Source organism: Anomalospiza imberbis, chromosome 3 (genome assembly GCF_031753505.1).
Source record: "Anomalospiza imberbis isolate Cuckoo-Finch-1a 21T00152 chromosome 3, ASM3175350v1, whole genome shotgun sequence".
Classification (NCBI taxonomy): Eukaryota; Metazoa; Chordata; class Aves; order Passeriformes; family Viduidae; genus Anomalospiza; species Anomalospiza imberbis.
In genome coordinates, this window is record NC_089683.1 from 53421257 (window position 1) to 53439100 (window position 17844).

Below are 17844 nucleotides of genomic sequence, written 5' to 3' on the forward strand. Positions count from 1 at the left end.
AGCTGGACTGAGTGTTTCCTTATTGCTAGCTCCTGCTTTCTCTCAGTTCAGGATGAATGTCAATTCTGGTAGCAGGTTGGAAGGAGCACCTATTGCCACAGTTTATTTGGAGAGTTTAGACATCTAAATATAGAATTTTGGATGTCACCTGCAAAGTCATATGCCCACCAGGTAGGATTTGCTACTCCTAAATTGAAGATGTTTCCCTATTTCATGGGATCTTGGCTTTCAAGTTGTAGCTGTCTGATGCCCAATTTGTAATTTGTTCAATGTAGTAGATGTAGATATTAGCTTAGCAGAAGATACACATCACTAAATCCTTGTTATTCAAGGACCAGTCATCAGCCTCATACAAAAAGAGAAGTGCAGAAGTAAAACATAATGTGATTCTTTCCATTCATGAACAGCGGTCAGAAATATGCTGGAAGGTACACAAAAAGGGTAAGGCTCTCACTAGGGAACATCTGTACTTCTTTTCAGAGAAGTACAAGGGCTTTTTTCAGTTCTGATGAACCGAATGCAAAATATGAACTGATCTAACATATCCAATTGCTTCAAACTCTCCAGGCATAGTGATGGATATCAGCTTGAGCTTAAAAGTCCTTCTGAAGAGTACCATGTCACCAGTGCCCCAGAGTCAAGCAGAGAATAAATATTCTTCAGGACTACCATTTTACAGTTTTCCAGAATTTCTCTTTACACCTTGAAATAAGCAACAAGAGCATTTGGGTACAGAAGTATTCCAGACTGCTCAGCACTATCTGCCTAATACTGAAACATCCCACAGAATAAGTATCAGTGACATATTTACCAATGTTTAGTGAATGACATATTTACCAATGTTTAGTGAAGGACAGGGCAGGATAACCCATGGCTGTATGCTATGTTCTCATGCTGTGACAGTGGCTGCCCAGTTCCTCAGCTACACCTCCTACAACTCTGTAATACCTCTTATGGCTTTAGGCCACTGGAGTTGAACTGCTTCAGTATATCCTGGCAATGGGATGGCATTGCTGAGGACAGCTGGAACTGCAGCATATGAGCTCTATCAACACTGCGCACCATCATCTTTCTTCATGCCCACCTGTTCCTCTGTATGAACACTAGGCAAGCTGCCCGTCACCCACACCGTGTGCTGAGTGAGCACACACAAGAAGAAATGGGCTTGTTCCCTTGTCCCTGCCTTTCCAAGGAACCCTACATTTGAAATCTCACCTATGGTACTGAGATTGTTTCACTGACCTATTTGAGAGACTCCCTGCCCTTACTGTTTTACATGTCAGGTTTTTCGTTTCCTTATGGTGTACCAGACCAGGAAACTGAATATGCTGAAAAAAAACTTTTTTGTGTTTCATTTTTCAGCCAGATATTTCCCAAACTCTTGGACTAACAGAGCCCAGGAAGTGGGAATGAGCAAGTCACTTGGGCAAATGTGGAATCTACTTAGATGGACATTAACACCAAAGAAATTCACAGGAAACTCTGCCAAAGTGAGAAAACAGCTCCTCCCAAATACTGAAATCATAGAGAAATCAATGCCTAGACAAATGGATGTGTCAGACGGCTGCGAACCTTTGCTGCCGGTTACTCACATCCTCCAGCTTTACCCAGTGATAGTTCCACCCTATGGGCTGTCACCACAGGAGAATCAGACTTGGGCAAACTGATGCATGAATTTAAGCCAGTACAGTTAGTCTAGTATTGACTTCTGGGTGCTTAAAGTTAGCCTACATCAAAAGTTTTGGGTTTTTTTTTCAATTTAGCATACATCCGACAAACATTTATGTTAATTGCTTCTGTTCTAGAATGAGCATTTGCACCCAAAATACACAGATACTTCCATGGCAATGCTGAGATTTTTTTCTTGCAGACACAGTTGCTCTAGGCACAGATTCTGCAAACACAGAACAAAAAGTTGGTCTGTATTCCAAGAGTTTTACAATTGGATAGCAAGTCCAAGAGAAGACCAACTGATAGAATGAATATGAATATGCATACAGGGAAACAATGACTTAGCACGGTTTGATCATCCTCGTATTAACTGCTAAAACTTCCTCTGTGCCAAAAACTTCTCATTTTGAGGCCTTCCTGTTGGGCTTTCTTAACTGAACTGCATCTGGAAGGTTTGTGCTGCAAAATTTGTTTGTGTGTTTTTCCCACAAATGCGCCTTTTTTTTTTTTCCCCGCATACAATAAAACAAAAAGTCATCCCTCCTCCAGTATGATCCCAAAGACCAGATCCAAACACATCTCAGACTGATAAAAGGTCAAGCTGACAGCAGCAGGCTTTGGACCTGACCCAGACAGAGGGGTAGTCCAGATCGACATGCTAATTTAGGACCTGATCCTGTAAACTTTGATTACACTGGGATTTTACTGCAATGACAGAATTGCACAAGTTGGAGATGGGAAAAATCAATTAGGTCATCTAGTCTATTTGTTTCCAGTGTAGGATTGTTCTCTGCTGCACATGTTGTTAGTGTTCTGCCATTAGATATTTTAAATATCTGAAACATAAAGACATTATTAAGAATATTGGGTCTGGAACTTTAGGAATCAGTTTATTTTTAAAATAGTATACTTAAGTTGAACTTGTTGCGAATAATGCATTTTTCATCACTCACTTTTTTTGGTATACTTAGACTATTCAAATACAATCTTCTGTTTGTGATATTAACAGCTTTTGAGAATACTCATGATGTTACAGGAGATTAACTTCCTAAATTGAACATGGCTAAATAACAAATGGGTTGTGTTAGGAAACACAGAGAAAAGTAACAACTGTCAGATTGGGAAATATGGAAAAGACACACACACAGAAACACAAATACTTATATATATGTGTGTGTGTCTGTGTAAGTGTGTGTTCTGGGTAATTTTTTATATATTGGTGTCTTTCTGTGTGCCTTGCCAACTGTGCTTGCCCTTAGTTTGTACAGGAAAAGAGAAATCTGGAGCAAAGACTGTCATGATTTGGGGTTCTGTGTGGTGCCAAGATTATTGTGGGTGTTTAACAAATAGTAGATGTGTTGACTTGTGCAACTGTTACTCAGGACTCCTGCTCCAGTCCTCCAACCCTTCTCAGACATTACTGACCCAGATCTGTGGGGAAACCAGGAATGACTCCTTGGTGGTGGAGTCTGATCTATGCCATCTACACCCTGATCAGTACCTGAAAAATAAGGAGATGTATCAGACACAGTATGCTTAATTTTCAAGTTATATATGAGAAGTAATCCTTTATTCCTTTACTGTGTTTCCCAAGTTGAAAAGGCAAATTAGTGACTCTTTTGTTCGCTTACACAAACTATTTCCAGTCTAGAGAAGAATGACAAAGGGTGAGCATTCAGCTGTCCTGTTCACATGGTTAGTTTTTATGACTAGAGTGCCATTTTAAGCAAACACAACATCAGCTATTAATTGAATATTAGCATTTTATTTGGGATATAATGTGAGGATCCTGAGGCCACTTTTTTTTCTAATATGATGTATTAGCTATTTGGAACACTGAAATCAACATTTTCTAGCTGGGATTTTGCACGGAGAAACCGATGGGCAGGAATTACAATAGTGAAAACACCACACATTATTACTCTGACGAAAGGATTACACTTTTTAAAAAAAATTAAAAAAAAATCCAAACCACAGCAAAACAATACTTAGCTGATTTCACTGACTCCTGCTGCTGGCTTCACTGCAGCTCAGTAAAACAGACATATTTGACTTTCCGGCAGCACATAGACCATCAGCCGTTCTTTCCCTCCCCACCCTCTTTAATAAACCCCAAAACAGAGAGGCTCATTAAACCACCCTGGGAACTGTTTCCGATTCATCTGTTTTGCTTGCAAGGAAACATTGCATCCAACTCCCTCCACAGTGTGTGCTGCTGCTGCTGGCTCCTCACATCTCCTGACCTGGTGAAGGGAGGCTTCTTGCATGCTGGATCACCCCAAAACTCATTGTCCACTGATCGCAGGCCCAGGCACAGCTGTGCAGCCCTGCGCAGCCCAGCCCGGTCGCTGGCTCTGCCTCCCCAGGGCTGATGTCAGCCTGAACTTTGCCGCTGATATCTCATCCATCGGGATGAGCGACATAAACAGAGAATTGCACGCCAGAGTTTTTCTCTGGAACAAGCTCCTTCCACACATTTCAACAATATAAATCTTCCCCTTTTATCGCAGAACGGCAGTAACTGTTTATGGGTTCAGTTTGTTATTGTTGTTGGGTGGTTTTCTTCCCCCCTAATGGGGCTGGTTTTTGGAGGCAACCAGGCTCCTGGCGTCTTCTCACACTGCCGCTTTTTGGATCCTGTCTTGAGTCAAGGCACAGCTTTTGTTTTCTCCTCGGTCTGTGTCTCTGCCCCTCTTCCACAGCAAATAAACCACCTCTCCCCCCCACTGCTGGTCACTCATGCATACCCTGCCCTACTGCTTGGCCCTCGGTTGGTGCACGCTCCACAAGTCGGTTTTGCTGAGGCTCTTGGGTGATCCATGCAGTACCCAGGGCTGTCTCCCAACACATCTGTGCCATGCATCTCTGCTGGGGCAGGGACACAGCGAAGGGAAGAGGCCAGAGAGACACTGAGCAGCGTTTCTCAGTTGTGCTTTGTCAGAGCAAGGAGAGGGAGTGCACTCCCCATTTGTTTAATGTTTTCCTTATGTTTCTCGTAGAGCGTTTATTTTTTGACATGCTTTCTCTGCCCACTGGTGCTAACGCTGCTCGAGTGAGTTGGCTGGCAAGCTGCAGGTTGGCTCGCATACATGTCCCATCCTTTCTCCACTGCCTTGTCTATTTATGCCACTCGCCTGGCTTGCTCAGCTATTTATACACACTAGCACACAAGAAGTTTCAATCTCCAACGAAACAAAACATCGAGACAAATGCACTTTCTACATGTCGGGGTAGCCCCTAGTTTTGTCTGCTGAATGATTTTTATTTTATGCCTCTCTGGCAATCCCACCCCATCCGGCTCAAGTATCCTGGATTAGAAAGACTTTCCCCAGAGTCCTTTTCAAAGGGAGCCTCCCACAGACCTTTAAATCCCCCACATTTTATGGTGCCGATATTTAACAGCTCTGAGGGGGACAGCGGGGGGAGTGGGGAAAACAGTTACAAATAAGAGTGGCCGCTCCTCACACCATTGAGGTTCTTGATGTGATCATAGCCGGTTTACGCGGCTCACTCGCTCATCCCAGCGATAGGCACTGAGATAAGAAAGCAAGCGAGAGAGGGCTCAGTGAAGTCACCAGTTTTACCTTGAATCAACCTCACCACCCCCTTTGTAGCCTTCCCCTTCGCCCCAAAAGGAAGCCTTTGCCAGAGAAAAGAAACGCGATACCCTTCTGTCAAACAGGCGGCCTCGCTTCGCCGAGGTGCAGCTGAGCTGCGCCTTTGCTGCCGGCGCTCTGCTGAGGGTCCCGGCGGCACGGGCGAGAGGCTGCTGTGTTCACCGCCGGCTCACGGCTCCGCTCCACCCCAGCCCGGGGCCAGCCCCGTGTGTCGCCTGCCGCCAGCCGGCCGTGGGGACGGTCCCCGGCCCCGGCAGGACATGCGGGTTTGCTCTGTTCCTTCCCACCGAAGAAGCCACCCCGGAAAACCCCTGCCCAGTGGGGAAAGGCCACAACGGAGAAAATCTCGAGAGGCTGGAGACCCCTCAGCGCCTCACTCCCATCTCCCCACCTCCATTGCTAGCCGGGATGTAAGGGGCAAATTCGGGGAAGAGAGGGTGCCGCGCCGTGTCCCCCTCCGCAGGGAAGGGGCTGAGCACCCCGCCCCGTCCCCCCGGCGAGTAGGGGCGCGCCTCCCCACGGAGGGGCCGGGGCGCGGGGGGCAGCGGCATCTCCGCGGTGACCCCGACAAGGCCGGCGGCGGAGGGGAGGCGAGCGGAGACCTGCGGGACGGGGCTGCCAGCGAGGCTGCAGAACCCTACCGCCCGCGGGCCCCGCTGCCGGAGGATGCGCGGGCGCCGTTTCCCCGAGGGGGCTCGGTCGGGAGAGGGGAGCCTCCTCCCGCCGTGCCGGGGAGCTGGGGCTCCCCTCCTCCCGGTGCGCCCCGCCCCGGGGCCTCTCCCCCGGGGCCCCGCTCCGGAGCAGCTCCCGCATGAAGCCCGGGGGCTCCTGGTCGGCGGGCGGGAGAGCCGGGGGGGCCCGGCCCACCTGCGCCCGGCGGCTGGCGGTGCCCGCGGCGCAGAGCGCGGCTGCTCCGGATCGGCGGCGGCGGGGCTGGGTCCTCCCTCTGCCCCCCCGCCGCTCCCGCCCTCGCACACTCCTCTCCCACCGCCATCCATCCATCCGTCCTGTCGGCACCTCGCCCGCCCGGCGCACACACGGGCGCGCACAGCCGCACGCACCCCGGCACCCTCACAACATGCTGCCGGCCACCGGCCCGGCATGGACCCCGGCGGCGGCTGCTCGGCTCCTCTCCGCTGCTGACTGCCCTCTGAGGTTTGCGGCAGGTAGCGGGGCAGACTGCTGGAAAGTGCAATAGGAAAAGCGAAGGGGAAAAAAAAAAAAAAAAAAAAAAAAAAAAAAAAAAAAAGGGAAGAAAAAAAAAAAAGAGAAAAAAACCCGGCAAAATACATCAAGCCGGCCAAGCCCAGCTTTGGATCTCAGTGCAGGTATTTCTGCTGCTGTGTTCATCCCTTGCCGCCTACGACCCCGGTTTATTATTTCTTTTTTTAAGGAAAGAAAAAAAGGACGAAAAGGAGAAGTCGAACTCTCAAAGGGTTACTATGCAATTGCGACTGATTTCTTGGTTTTTTATCACTTTGAACTTTATGGAATACATTGGCAGCCAGCACGCCTCCAGGGTACGGCGACAGGGAAGAAGTAAGTGCGAAGAGATTTATACTTTGATAACTTCTGGTTCCTCTCGTTGTGCTGTTCACCTGTCCGGGGGGTTCCGTGCCCCCGGTGCCCGGGCGAGTGCGCTGGGACCTAAATCCCGCGTCAGCGGCGCGGCCGAGCGGATTTGCAGGCAGTTTCATTCAACTGGAGGGATGAAAGCGATTTTTGACCTCTCTCTGCTCTTCTTTCTCACCTCACCGGGATGAGCAGCGCGGGCTCTAGGAAGACCTGCGTCTGATGCTTTACATTTTAATGTCTGGTGAAAGGGAACGTCCTTTCTTAGGTCTTCCCTCTTTCTGAAGGGAAAGGGCGATGACACGACAGGTAACTTTTTGCCAGTATGCCCTAAGCGCCTTTCTCCATCCCAGTCAAGAAGCCCCCTTGCCAAGAACGGGCAGTACAGATAATCGCTATACATAGAACCTGGCGCCTAGCAATGCGGAGGGGGGCTGGGGGTGTCGTGCCTCTGTCCGGCCCGTTGGCTTTCATCCTCCGCTGGTCACTAGTCATCCATTGCCACCGTCCTGGGACTGTGGCCCCTGAATTTTTAAATATTTTAATTTTAAAATTTTAATCCCATGGGATGAGGCGAGTCCATCCCTTCTGATTTAACCGGCCCTGGTCATTCTCCGCCCGGGTCCGGGGCAGAGGCAGGAGGCAGGCGGGGGACCGGGGGAAGAGGTGCAGTACCCAGGGTGCTGGCAGAAGCTCCCTGCCCCCCGTGAGGGTTAGAGAGGAGAGCCCCCCGTCATCGGGGAAAGGAGAAAGAACAAGGAGGCAGCAGCGAGTCGCCCCCTTGGGAAGTCGCTGTCCAGGTCGCGGGGCGCTGCCACGGTCAGGCAGTCTCTGGCTCCGGCGTGGGGGTGAGGCGTGGGCTCGAATCCGCGGTGACACGTCCGGCAGTGCCGCGGGTCGGAGCTCTGCCGTGACCCTGCCGCAAGGAGCCGTGGATGAGGCGGGATGCGGCAGCAGAGGCCACCGGGACGAGCCCCCGACCCGGCCTGGCCACCCCGCCTGAATCGGACCCGCCGCTGTTTCAGGGGAGGAGGCATTTTCTGCGCACCTACCGCAGAGGGGCTGCTCATGCCTGCCCGCTCTCCCTGACAGCTGCAGACACCGAGGAAATGTCATAAAACACAGCATCCTGCATTTCATCAGCAAGAAGTAACTGAGTTACTTCCTCAGGGAGGGGAGGTACTGTTATTTTAATTTTCTCCTGCTCAGCCTTCGCTCCCTTGCCCTGCTTGGCACGGCTGGCCCTTGAAAGCCTCCTTTGTATGGTTTGCCTCCTGTAAACAAGTTTTGATTCACCTAAAGTGCCCCTAAAGCGGAGCTGAGGACGAGAGAGACCGGGGCTCCAGTCCTCCGATCCCCACGGCCTCACAGCGAGGGAGCACTAAGGGCTAAGTAAAACATGTCAGGGCATCCGGTTTATTATCCTTGGCAAGGGAGGGCTCCGCAGCCTCCATCACCTCCCACCCACTCTTTTAACCCCTGGCAACCTCGGGCCTGCAGGCTGTTGCTGCCCCCCACCCCCAGCAGTAGGGGTACCCCGACGGGCGCGGCAGGGGTTCAGCCCCGGGCTGGGGGCACGGCAGGGCTCGGGGGTAGGACGCCCCCGCGGGGCGAGGGTCGCGGAGCGGGGCCCCCTCCTCCCGGACTCGCTCCGGCACCTGGTGCGCGGCGCGCCGGGCCAGCGCCGGGCCGGCGGCGACCTCTGCTGTCCCCTGCCGCGGCGGGCAGCCCGCGGCCGCAGGTGCTCGGCTCCCGCCGCACGGCACGGCTCGGCACGGCCCGGGAGCTGCCCCGCTTTCGGCAGCAGAAGGCAGGTCTGCCTCCCGCCCCCGGCCGCTCGCAGTGCCGGGCGCAGGGCAGCCGCCGCTTCCGAGCGGCGGGGCAGATGCGCTGTACTCTTCCAGGAGAGCGCCGTCCCACCTCGCTCGTCCTCAGACAACCTGCATAGCGGGGTAACTTTCGGGAAAGAGAGGTGGAAGTGTTGGGCGCGAATAATTAGGTGGTTGGTACACGGTGGAGAAGGTACCGAGCACTTGCTCAAAGTTTTATGGTTAAAATGGAAGAGTTGAGATAAATTCAGAGCAGAACAAGTGGCTGGAAAACCACGGTTAGAAGGTCAGAATGGGAATCTGGCTCGTTATTTTGGCAGTGAAGGCAAAAAGCCTTTCAGAGCACCTCACCTGCACATGCTATATATACATCGTCTACTGGCCGAGGTCTTCAAATCCAGCTGGTTGTAAAACATGATTTGGTATAAATAGTGGTTACTTAGCTTGAATGGAAAAAAATAGAGAGTGAGTGTTTATGAAAGTTATTATAAGAGTGGTTATGATCACTTGCACTAATCACTTTGGTTTTAAAAAGCTATGAATCGCTGTTAGTGAATAATGCAACTTTATTTTGATTATAGTGCGCAGATAAAGATGACACCTGTCAAATTACTCTACTATGTGGAAGACTTTTCCTAGATTTCTGTTTCTTTTGCTCAGATAGTCTCCTTTAATCACAAATCACAAGCACATTTCTAGAGAAATGCTTTTAAATTTCTCTTTAACCTACTTATTTTTAAAAATAGTACAAATAACTTCCCATCAAGCAGTCAGTGAACACATGTTACTTTGTTTTGGTTATTATCAGACTCCTCCATTCCATGTATTATATTGTAGACCTACATATTTTAACGTAAAGAAATTATAAAATCTTAACTGGCTAATTCAGAATATGCTATGCCAGAGTACCAGCTGCTATAAATTGAAGTTTCTTTGTTAAATTACCCCATCAGAAGGATCTGCTCCTGGAGCATTACTTATTTTGTACCTATTGCCAAAGTAATCCTTCCTATGAGAAATGTCTAGTTTGTAATCCTTTTGCTCTCCAAACTCCCACTGAATTTTCTAGTTAGGGAATCTTGAATTTCTGTCCCATGATCAGTAGTAAAGATATATTTGGCTGTGGAGAGATAAAACTCCTCTGAAGTCAGCAACAAAGTGCAGACAGATGATTGGGTCCAGAATTAGACATAGACCAAAATCAATAAAAGTTTAAAAGCAAACATACCACTAGCAGAAAAATTTGTGGTTTTATTCTGATAAGAGCAATCAAGATTAACAAAGTTGCTTGTTTTAGTCTTACAAGACAGAGTAATATGCAGCTAGACTAGCGTACCAATATAGACTAGCGTACCAATAAATAAGAATTTCTGTGTACTGGCCAGTGATTGCAGTTTGCTTAGAAATAAAAAAAAGAGGATCAAGTCTATAGTTCAAAAAATATTTTGTCTCTGCAGGCTACTACCAACTCCCAAAACTTAGTACTGATAGTTATGCACATCTCTCACTGACCTTCTAGTAGACAGAAATGAAGTATTATTTGCTACGGGTCTGTGAGTGACCGACAGACCATTTGCCATGACCCTGTGGACTAGAAGTGAGCCATGGACTAAATTTGGAAATCTAGAATAAGCAAAGTGATAGAAAATTCTGTATTTCTACTATACTCCTACATTTGTGAGTAAAATAATCTGTATGACTTTATGGAAATGTAACTTGGATGTAGAGCTCCCATGATTATTGGTAGCCCATCAAATTGCCTCCTGCCTTTCACTACAACAGCATGTCCAGGATACCCAGTGCTCGCTCTATTCCTTCCTTCCTTCCTTCCTTCCTTCCTGCCTGCCTGCCTTCCTGCCTTCCATTGCAGCTCTGTCCATTCCTCTGCTGATGCGGGACTGCAGGTCTTCCAGCATCTGCCTCTGGTCACAATTACTAGTGGAGGGCTCCAGTCTGCAAACACTCTGCATCTCTGGCTTGATTTGCATTCAACTACTTACAGACTCAAAATTAAGGAGATGTTTAACAGCCCATTTGTATAGATAGCTATATAAATTTAAAAAAAAAAAAACAAAAAAAAAAAAAAAAAAAACGGAAAATATTGACAAAACACCAACTGGTAAAAATATTTCTTCAGTCTTGAGCAGGGTGTAATTCACATGGAGGTAGAATGTCAGCACGAAAAAAGGAATTACATTATTGGTTAAAATAACACTTAATTGTAGAAGCAATTCTTTTAATAGTTCACCACCTATATATATATTATTGATATCTACATGTATATTCAGGGTTGGCATATCACAGATGGCAGTACTACAGAGTTGGTATGTACTATAAATGTTGTGACCAATTTTTAAAAAGAGAAATAATTTTGTATCTCAGTGCAGCAGTTTTAAGCAGAAGTTAGCCAGGCAAGCAGCCATCAAACAGCCCCCCTTGGGCAGGATTGAATTACTGTTAGTTCTCTTTCAAAGTGTTTGTATGCTGCTGATAATTTTTTCTGTGATGTCTTCATATTAGCACTGTGAGGGTAAATACTTTTCTGGTGACAAGTGCATCCTTTTTTTTTTTTTTTTTAATGAAACTATATTTCTCATTTTTTGGGTGAGAATCTGTCCATTTAAAAGTAGAGAGTAAAATTCCTATTGCAGTCATTGGAAGCAGAAGCTGTTCCATCGTGTTGTAAACTGTGAACATATCTCACTGTAGTGATATCTTAAAAAATTAAATATCAGGAAATCACTACCAGTCGCTGAAAGCTTTAGAAGTGTGATAGGGATAGACTGCTAGTGTTGTTATTTAAAAAAAAAATAACTCTGTATGTATGTAAAATCTGTTCCTGATCATACCAGCATATGTAGAATGATAAGTGTTGTTATCCCAGGAGACTAGAGGACATTACTGACCAGTTCCCATCTCATACCTGACATCTGAAAGAGTGATAATTTCAATTTTTTTCCTATGACCTGCTGAAGACATTTCTTATACTGTATAAAATTCACGTTAGTCTTTAAATAAACGTTACCACAACTTCTCAAAGACATTGATGTAGGATGGTATACCTGAAAATACATGAAAAGTCCTATTTGTCTCTGCAGATAGAATAAAATATTGCTCTTATTAGCAAGAAGGTTTTAGAGCTTGAACCTGCCTCCTTTATTTTCAGTGGAGAAAGTCCTATGGACTATGCTGGAGCTGGAGTGAGCTTTTTTCTGCAAGACCTCAGGATACCTTTTGAGTTTGGAAGAAATCCCATACTAAAATACTTGCAAAATTGCATGATTCAAATATAGACAGCCCCTAAAGAGGATAAAATAATGCCTCTTACCTTTCAAAACTATGATACTTAAGCTGCTTGGGAGGCAGTCTCTTTCTTAATCATATGAAAAGTACAACTATTTTACTACTTCCACCTATTGAGTCAACTGAATCCAAATTAGTTAACTGAGACTAATTTCTTCTTTTGACTTTGCCCTTAATGTACCAAGCCTTTGCCAATCCCCATTCTACTGTTTCTTCTTGCTATAAATTTTTCACTGGAGACTATGGAAGTTACACCTGATAAAATCTGAGCTAGAACTCAAAAATCAGACTTACTCATTTTCTCTTGCTTAGCATGCTCGTTTTGCTCTCTGGTTTGCTAAGCAAGTGTGCTGGCTGAACCACTGCACTTTATCGCTAACATTAACAAGGTGTTTGTCATTTCATACTCAATCATTTGTAGACAGTGACTACTAGCAATACTCCTCCTTTAAAAATATGGATGTTCTTAAGAACGATTTTCTCCCTAGAGTGAATTGTCCCTTTTGCTCGAAATTAAATTAGAATTGTGAAAACTTGGTGGAGAAGATATAAAAGCTAATAAGAAAATATTTTTGCCTCACTTCTAATTTTGGAGTCTGAACTACTCAAAATCACTTTGCCAATTTTTTTACCGAAATAATTCTGAACAAAGCAATCTTATCAGATGACAAAAGGAAGCTGAAACTATGTACGTTTTTACACAAAAGTCTGTCTGTCTGCTATTGCCACAAACAATGCTTCAGAAAATAGTAGTCAGAGAACATTTATTCATGCAAAACGTGCTATGGCTCTCAAAAAAAAAAAAAGATGAGAGCTCCAACTCTTTTATAAATAATTGAATAACTGAGTATTTGGTGACAGCAGAATCATTAAAATTAGATGTTTTGTCATAATAAAATCTCACAGATTTTATTAATGAGTACTTTAACATTTTTTTGTTGCTAGTACCGAGCAGTGTGATGAGCAATGCTACTTAAGGAATGATTGTACTACGTCTGTACGACAGCTGACTAATAAGCATTTCTGTGTGTTTCAGTTTCTAGATTATGAGCTATCGACCTTGCATTTTAAAATGTTAGTGTTACTAACTCCTGTAAACAAACATAACAGCCACTGAAGTAAAGGAGCCACAAAACACATCTTGCTCCAGTGCTCCTAGGCAAGAACTCACCTATGGGAACCAGAATTGAACTGGGAGAGCCTTTGGCTGTGGCAGCGGCACTGAGCTCCTGCCAGCTTGAAGCAGCACCCCAACCTTGCACTGGTATTTTGGCTCCACACAACAGAATAACTGGGAGGAAGAACATAAAGGAATGCTTATAGTAGTACTTTTAAATAAAAGTAAAACTCCAAACCACAGGTTTAAACCAAGTTCTTGTAGTGCTGATATAAACTTTATCCTTTCAAGCTTCTTAATGTGTGTCAGTATTACATCCTTACAGGCTTAGTGTTTAAAATTACAAGATCCTAGATGGGATTTCAGGCATTTAATATTTTCTGCAGGGTAAAGAAGATTTTGGGGCACTGTAAAATGAAACAGGAGGTCATTGATAGATGTTGGGATAGTAACGATCTGTGATTCCTGTGGCTTCCTGTAAAGGGCCAGGGCAAACACAGAAAAGCTTACATACAAGAACTGGACATAAGGTGCCTAAGGACAGGATTTAAATATGAGTCCCTCACCTTCAAATAATGCTTAATTTCTACCTTACCCTTGACACATGGACATTTCTCAGATGCTCTGTCATTTCTAATGTGATGTTTCATCTTACTGACATTGAGCATCTGTCTGAGCTCAGGTCCTTTCATGCAGAGACTTTGAGATTTTCTCTTAAACAAACCCTTATTAAAAAAATGCAATGAATAAATAGCGACAAATAATAAATATATAAATGCAAAATTCCTCTACGCGGAGCACACAATATTGTAGATGATTGCTTACTGACATTGGAATAAAGATACATGCATTCCTGCTCCATACCCAGACCTCAAGCCCTTGTCTTGCCTGTGCAAACTAAAATTGGTGCAAGCAGCAACCTGAGATTACATGCAAATCCAGGTGAAAAAACATCATTTCATTAGAGCATTTCAATACAGATAGGCTAGAGTCATGCTATATGAAATAATTAATTTAGCTTAGGTTTTCAGTTCCTGGCCAAATGTTTTAGCAGGTAAGCTTTTGGATACATTAAGGGGCAGCAAGGATGCTGCTCCTTTCTTGGTATGTTTCAGAGGAAAAGAGTGAATTCTCCTTTCTTTTGTTAAAGAATGTACTGGTTTGCAGTGTGGTGTAGTAGTGCCAGGGCACCTAAATTCCCTGGACATTCAGGATTAGATACAGTTTCTGACCTCATATTTTCAGACCAGGTTAAGGCTCCTTTGTTCAGCGTGCTGGATTTTTTCCCTTTTGTAGGCACCCGGCTCTTCTCTCCTATTAGAAGGCAACTGAAATACCTTGCTCAGAGCTGCCAGCTGTACTTTGATGGAAGTGTCAATGGAGTCCAGCACGACACAAAGCAGGGATGTTTCAAACAGCATAAATTCTCTACCAGGCACCAGTTTATCCACCCCACTTCTCCCTAAATAACTCGCTGGGTATATAGCTTCACTGGTGATAGCATTTTCATGGGAAGTCACAGCAGAGGTAGGGCTTGAAATAGTTTAACTCAATTTCCCTACAGGGTGAGGCTGTGTTTCAAGAGGAAGGAAGACAAGGTTCTCATGTAAACCAGAATCGTAGGAGCAACCAGCTGGTGGTACAAGATTTCCATTGCATTCCTTGAAAAAACTTTTACAAACATCCACATGAACCAGAGCTACTAAAACCCGACACTTCAATATGTTTACAAAGTTTATGTATGTTATCAGCACATGCAATACTCCCATTAGGATTTATTACAGGTTTCTTTAGCAACAACATTTTTTATCATAACAGCTCAACTGGTCAGAGAGAGGAAAACAGCCAGTTTCTCCAGAGTGAGCCTCCCACACACACTTGCCCAGCATTATTGAGTTGCTTATTCATGAAGATTACACAAACCAGTGTCGGCAAGTGTTTCATAACCTTGTTTCCTTTTCCTAGAATGTTCATTATTAATTTCACTTTTTCTATGCCATTGAATAATGAGTTGCTGGTGTTATATTACTTGATGTGACTGCTGAGGGAAGAGCTAGCCCCCTCAAATAGAAAAGTGGGAGCAAAGGCTATTTATTCAACATGGGAGTCAGAAGATGTGAAGTGCAAGTATTTCGCAAACACACAGGGATGGATGAAGATTCCAGAAAGTTTTAGTATAACACAGAACCAAAAATAATCAGCTGAAATGAGACCTTCTTGTGCTGGGCATGCAGGCCACAGATGTTTAATAGCAAGATCCTGAAGGCCTGGAAGGCAAATAAATGACACGATTTTGTGTTTTGCAAAAGAAAAAAAAACAAAACCCACAACAGTTTCTGTTTTGCTGTCCAAAATGAAATCACACATTTGTCTCTTGTGTTTATGTTTTATGAAGAGTTGGGCAATTGACAAGTTTCAGAGTTGAGGGCGTATTAAAAGGGAAAGTAGAATTCTTTATGAGAGTCGAATTTATAACTTGTGCTATGTCCGAGACAAGTATTTTTAATATCAAGGCCCCAACTTTAGGAATGAAAATATTTAAATGTGATTTTTAAGCTACCAACTGAGAAGAAGTTTCAGATGTATAAAAAATCTGTCAGTAGGATTCAACGTCAGGTGAATGTCAGCAAAAGGACATCCTCATTGCTGCTTAGGTCATACATTATTTCTGAAGGATAGACCAAAGTCATTTTGAGGAACAGATAAACATAAAAAATAAGTTCCCCCAGACAGACTGTGGACATACATATTGTACCTGCTAATACTCTGCTAAACACAAGTCTTCCCAAGCTTTATGAAGGCTAGAAGCACTGAGTGGGGAGTGATCAGAGGGGGGGCATCTTACTACTCTTTGCCAGGATCTGGCTGGCCACAAAGGAAACTGTGAACTGTACCAGTTCAAGATTAGGACAGGCGGCTATTCACCTCTTTCTGAAATTACATCATTTCCAGCTACCCAGTGAGCAGAGAAGTTCATTTCTCCTCCAGGATAAATCACACCTGAGTCCGGATAAAATAGATTAATTGAAAGAGTAGCCTTCACCTGCATTTCCATACTTTCTTGATTATGTGAGAGAGGAGGATTCTAACCATAGCTACCACTAAAAGACAACCAAGCGTTATGAAGTCAATCCATAATCCTTTTTGAAGCCTTGAATAATTTCTTGAAAAATAAGTTATTCATCTATGAACTTGTTGGTTGAGCCTTCTAGTCTGGTTCCTTGACTGGCTGTGGTTACTTCTGGGAACAGGAAAAAGGGCCTGTGTTTTTCATCTGGAAGCATGCAGAGACCTTGGACACATCTTGTTCAAAAGAGATCAGTCACAGAAATTGCAGTACTGCATATAAGAGAGTTTATTCAGAAGTAGAATCTTCCATCTCATCTTCCTTAACTCCTACAGAAACATTCTCTGGCTTATATAGTTATTTCCCTGGAAAACCCTGACCCCACAGCTGTTGTCCTAGAATTGGAAAAATTCATCTTTATGCATTGTCATCTCTCCCTTCTCCCTTACACATTAATATCTAGGTCTGTATATATGCATTCCTGTACATACACAAAAGTTCACATCAACACAAGCAAGAATTAAAGTATTTTCACTTTGAGATTGTATTAAAATATAGGTGAAATTCATGCTGATAACCTCAGATAGAAGTTTTTGACTCCATGTGAAGTCATTTGGTTTGTCTGAAAACTCCATCTCTTCTCCCACTGTTCTTATAATTTGTTTGGTCATGGAAAACAAAATAATTAGTTTTATGTGGGTTAAACCAAATGCTAAATTAAAGAACAACAAAAAAATTGCCTGGGAAGCTTGGTAGGGGACCCTCTTTTTTTTTTTTTTTTTTTCTGATGAGCTCATCATGTTTAAAACTGTACCGGAAAGTTATATGGACCCTTCCCTTTTTGGTTATGAAATATTTCTTACTTTTCAAATTACCTGTATCACTAGGCTGGGAATTTTACTTAGCCACTTGGAAGGAAGACGATGCACCAGAAGGAAGACGATGCTCCAGAGGTTATGCTGTGGGCAGGGAAAATTGGTGGTTCCAGTGAAAAGGGTCTTTCCTTGCCACTGTGACAATGCAGCAGAACTGCTGCTAATGTTCCTGGGGTTGGCCATGCATATGGGTGCACTTCTGCAACTGCATTTGTGCACGTGCATGGAAAGACAATATTCCTGTCTTTTATCAGCAAACAGATGTCACAATCATAAGGCACATGCCATACTAACCCAAGGTTTTCAATTAGAGCCTCTGCATTGTTTTTAATGGGAGATGATTTAGGCAGAATAAACATGTCACAAAGGTTAAGGGACTGATTCTGCTTCTAATTACAACTCATGTCAGGTAGCAAGTATCTCACAGAGCCCTGCCAGCATAAAATTTGTATGTGCACTGAATCCAGCCTAAATGTTTATACAGGCTACAAAATAAACATGATAAATGGGAGGTTTTTGTTGCCAGTCACCAAGAAAAGGAGTAGAAATGCAGTCTGTAATTAATTTTGTGAGTTGCTGGTACAGAACATGCGGGTATTCTGTCTTTTGTCAGAGAATCAATGCAATTTGCCACTTAAAAATGTAGGAGAAATATTTTATGGCTTTCTCCATGCTGTACCTATTCACCCTGCCCAACACTGTGTATTCCTGAGCATTTTCCTTTTTTGCCTTCCCTCTCTTCCTACAGATATTGAACCTGAGCACTATCTTTTGAAGTAGTTCCTGAAGAAAT

General features: G+C 44.6%; 1 protein-coding gene across 1 annotated transcript in view; it reads left to right on the forward strand.

Annotated features, from left to right (window-relative positions):
* The first annotated feature begins 6082 nt into the window (after positions 1-6082).
* The window catches only part of RSPO3 (R-spondin 3), a 58779-nt gene continuing 47017 nt past the window's right edge, over positions 6083-17844 (forward strand). Inside the window, exon 1 of the mRNA XM_068184396.1 lies at positions 6083-6827. Coding sequence (XP_068040497.1) covers positions 6731-6827 — 97 coding nt within the window. The 5' untranslated portion in view covers positions 6083-6730. The remainder of the gene's footprint in view (positions 6828-17844) is intronic.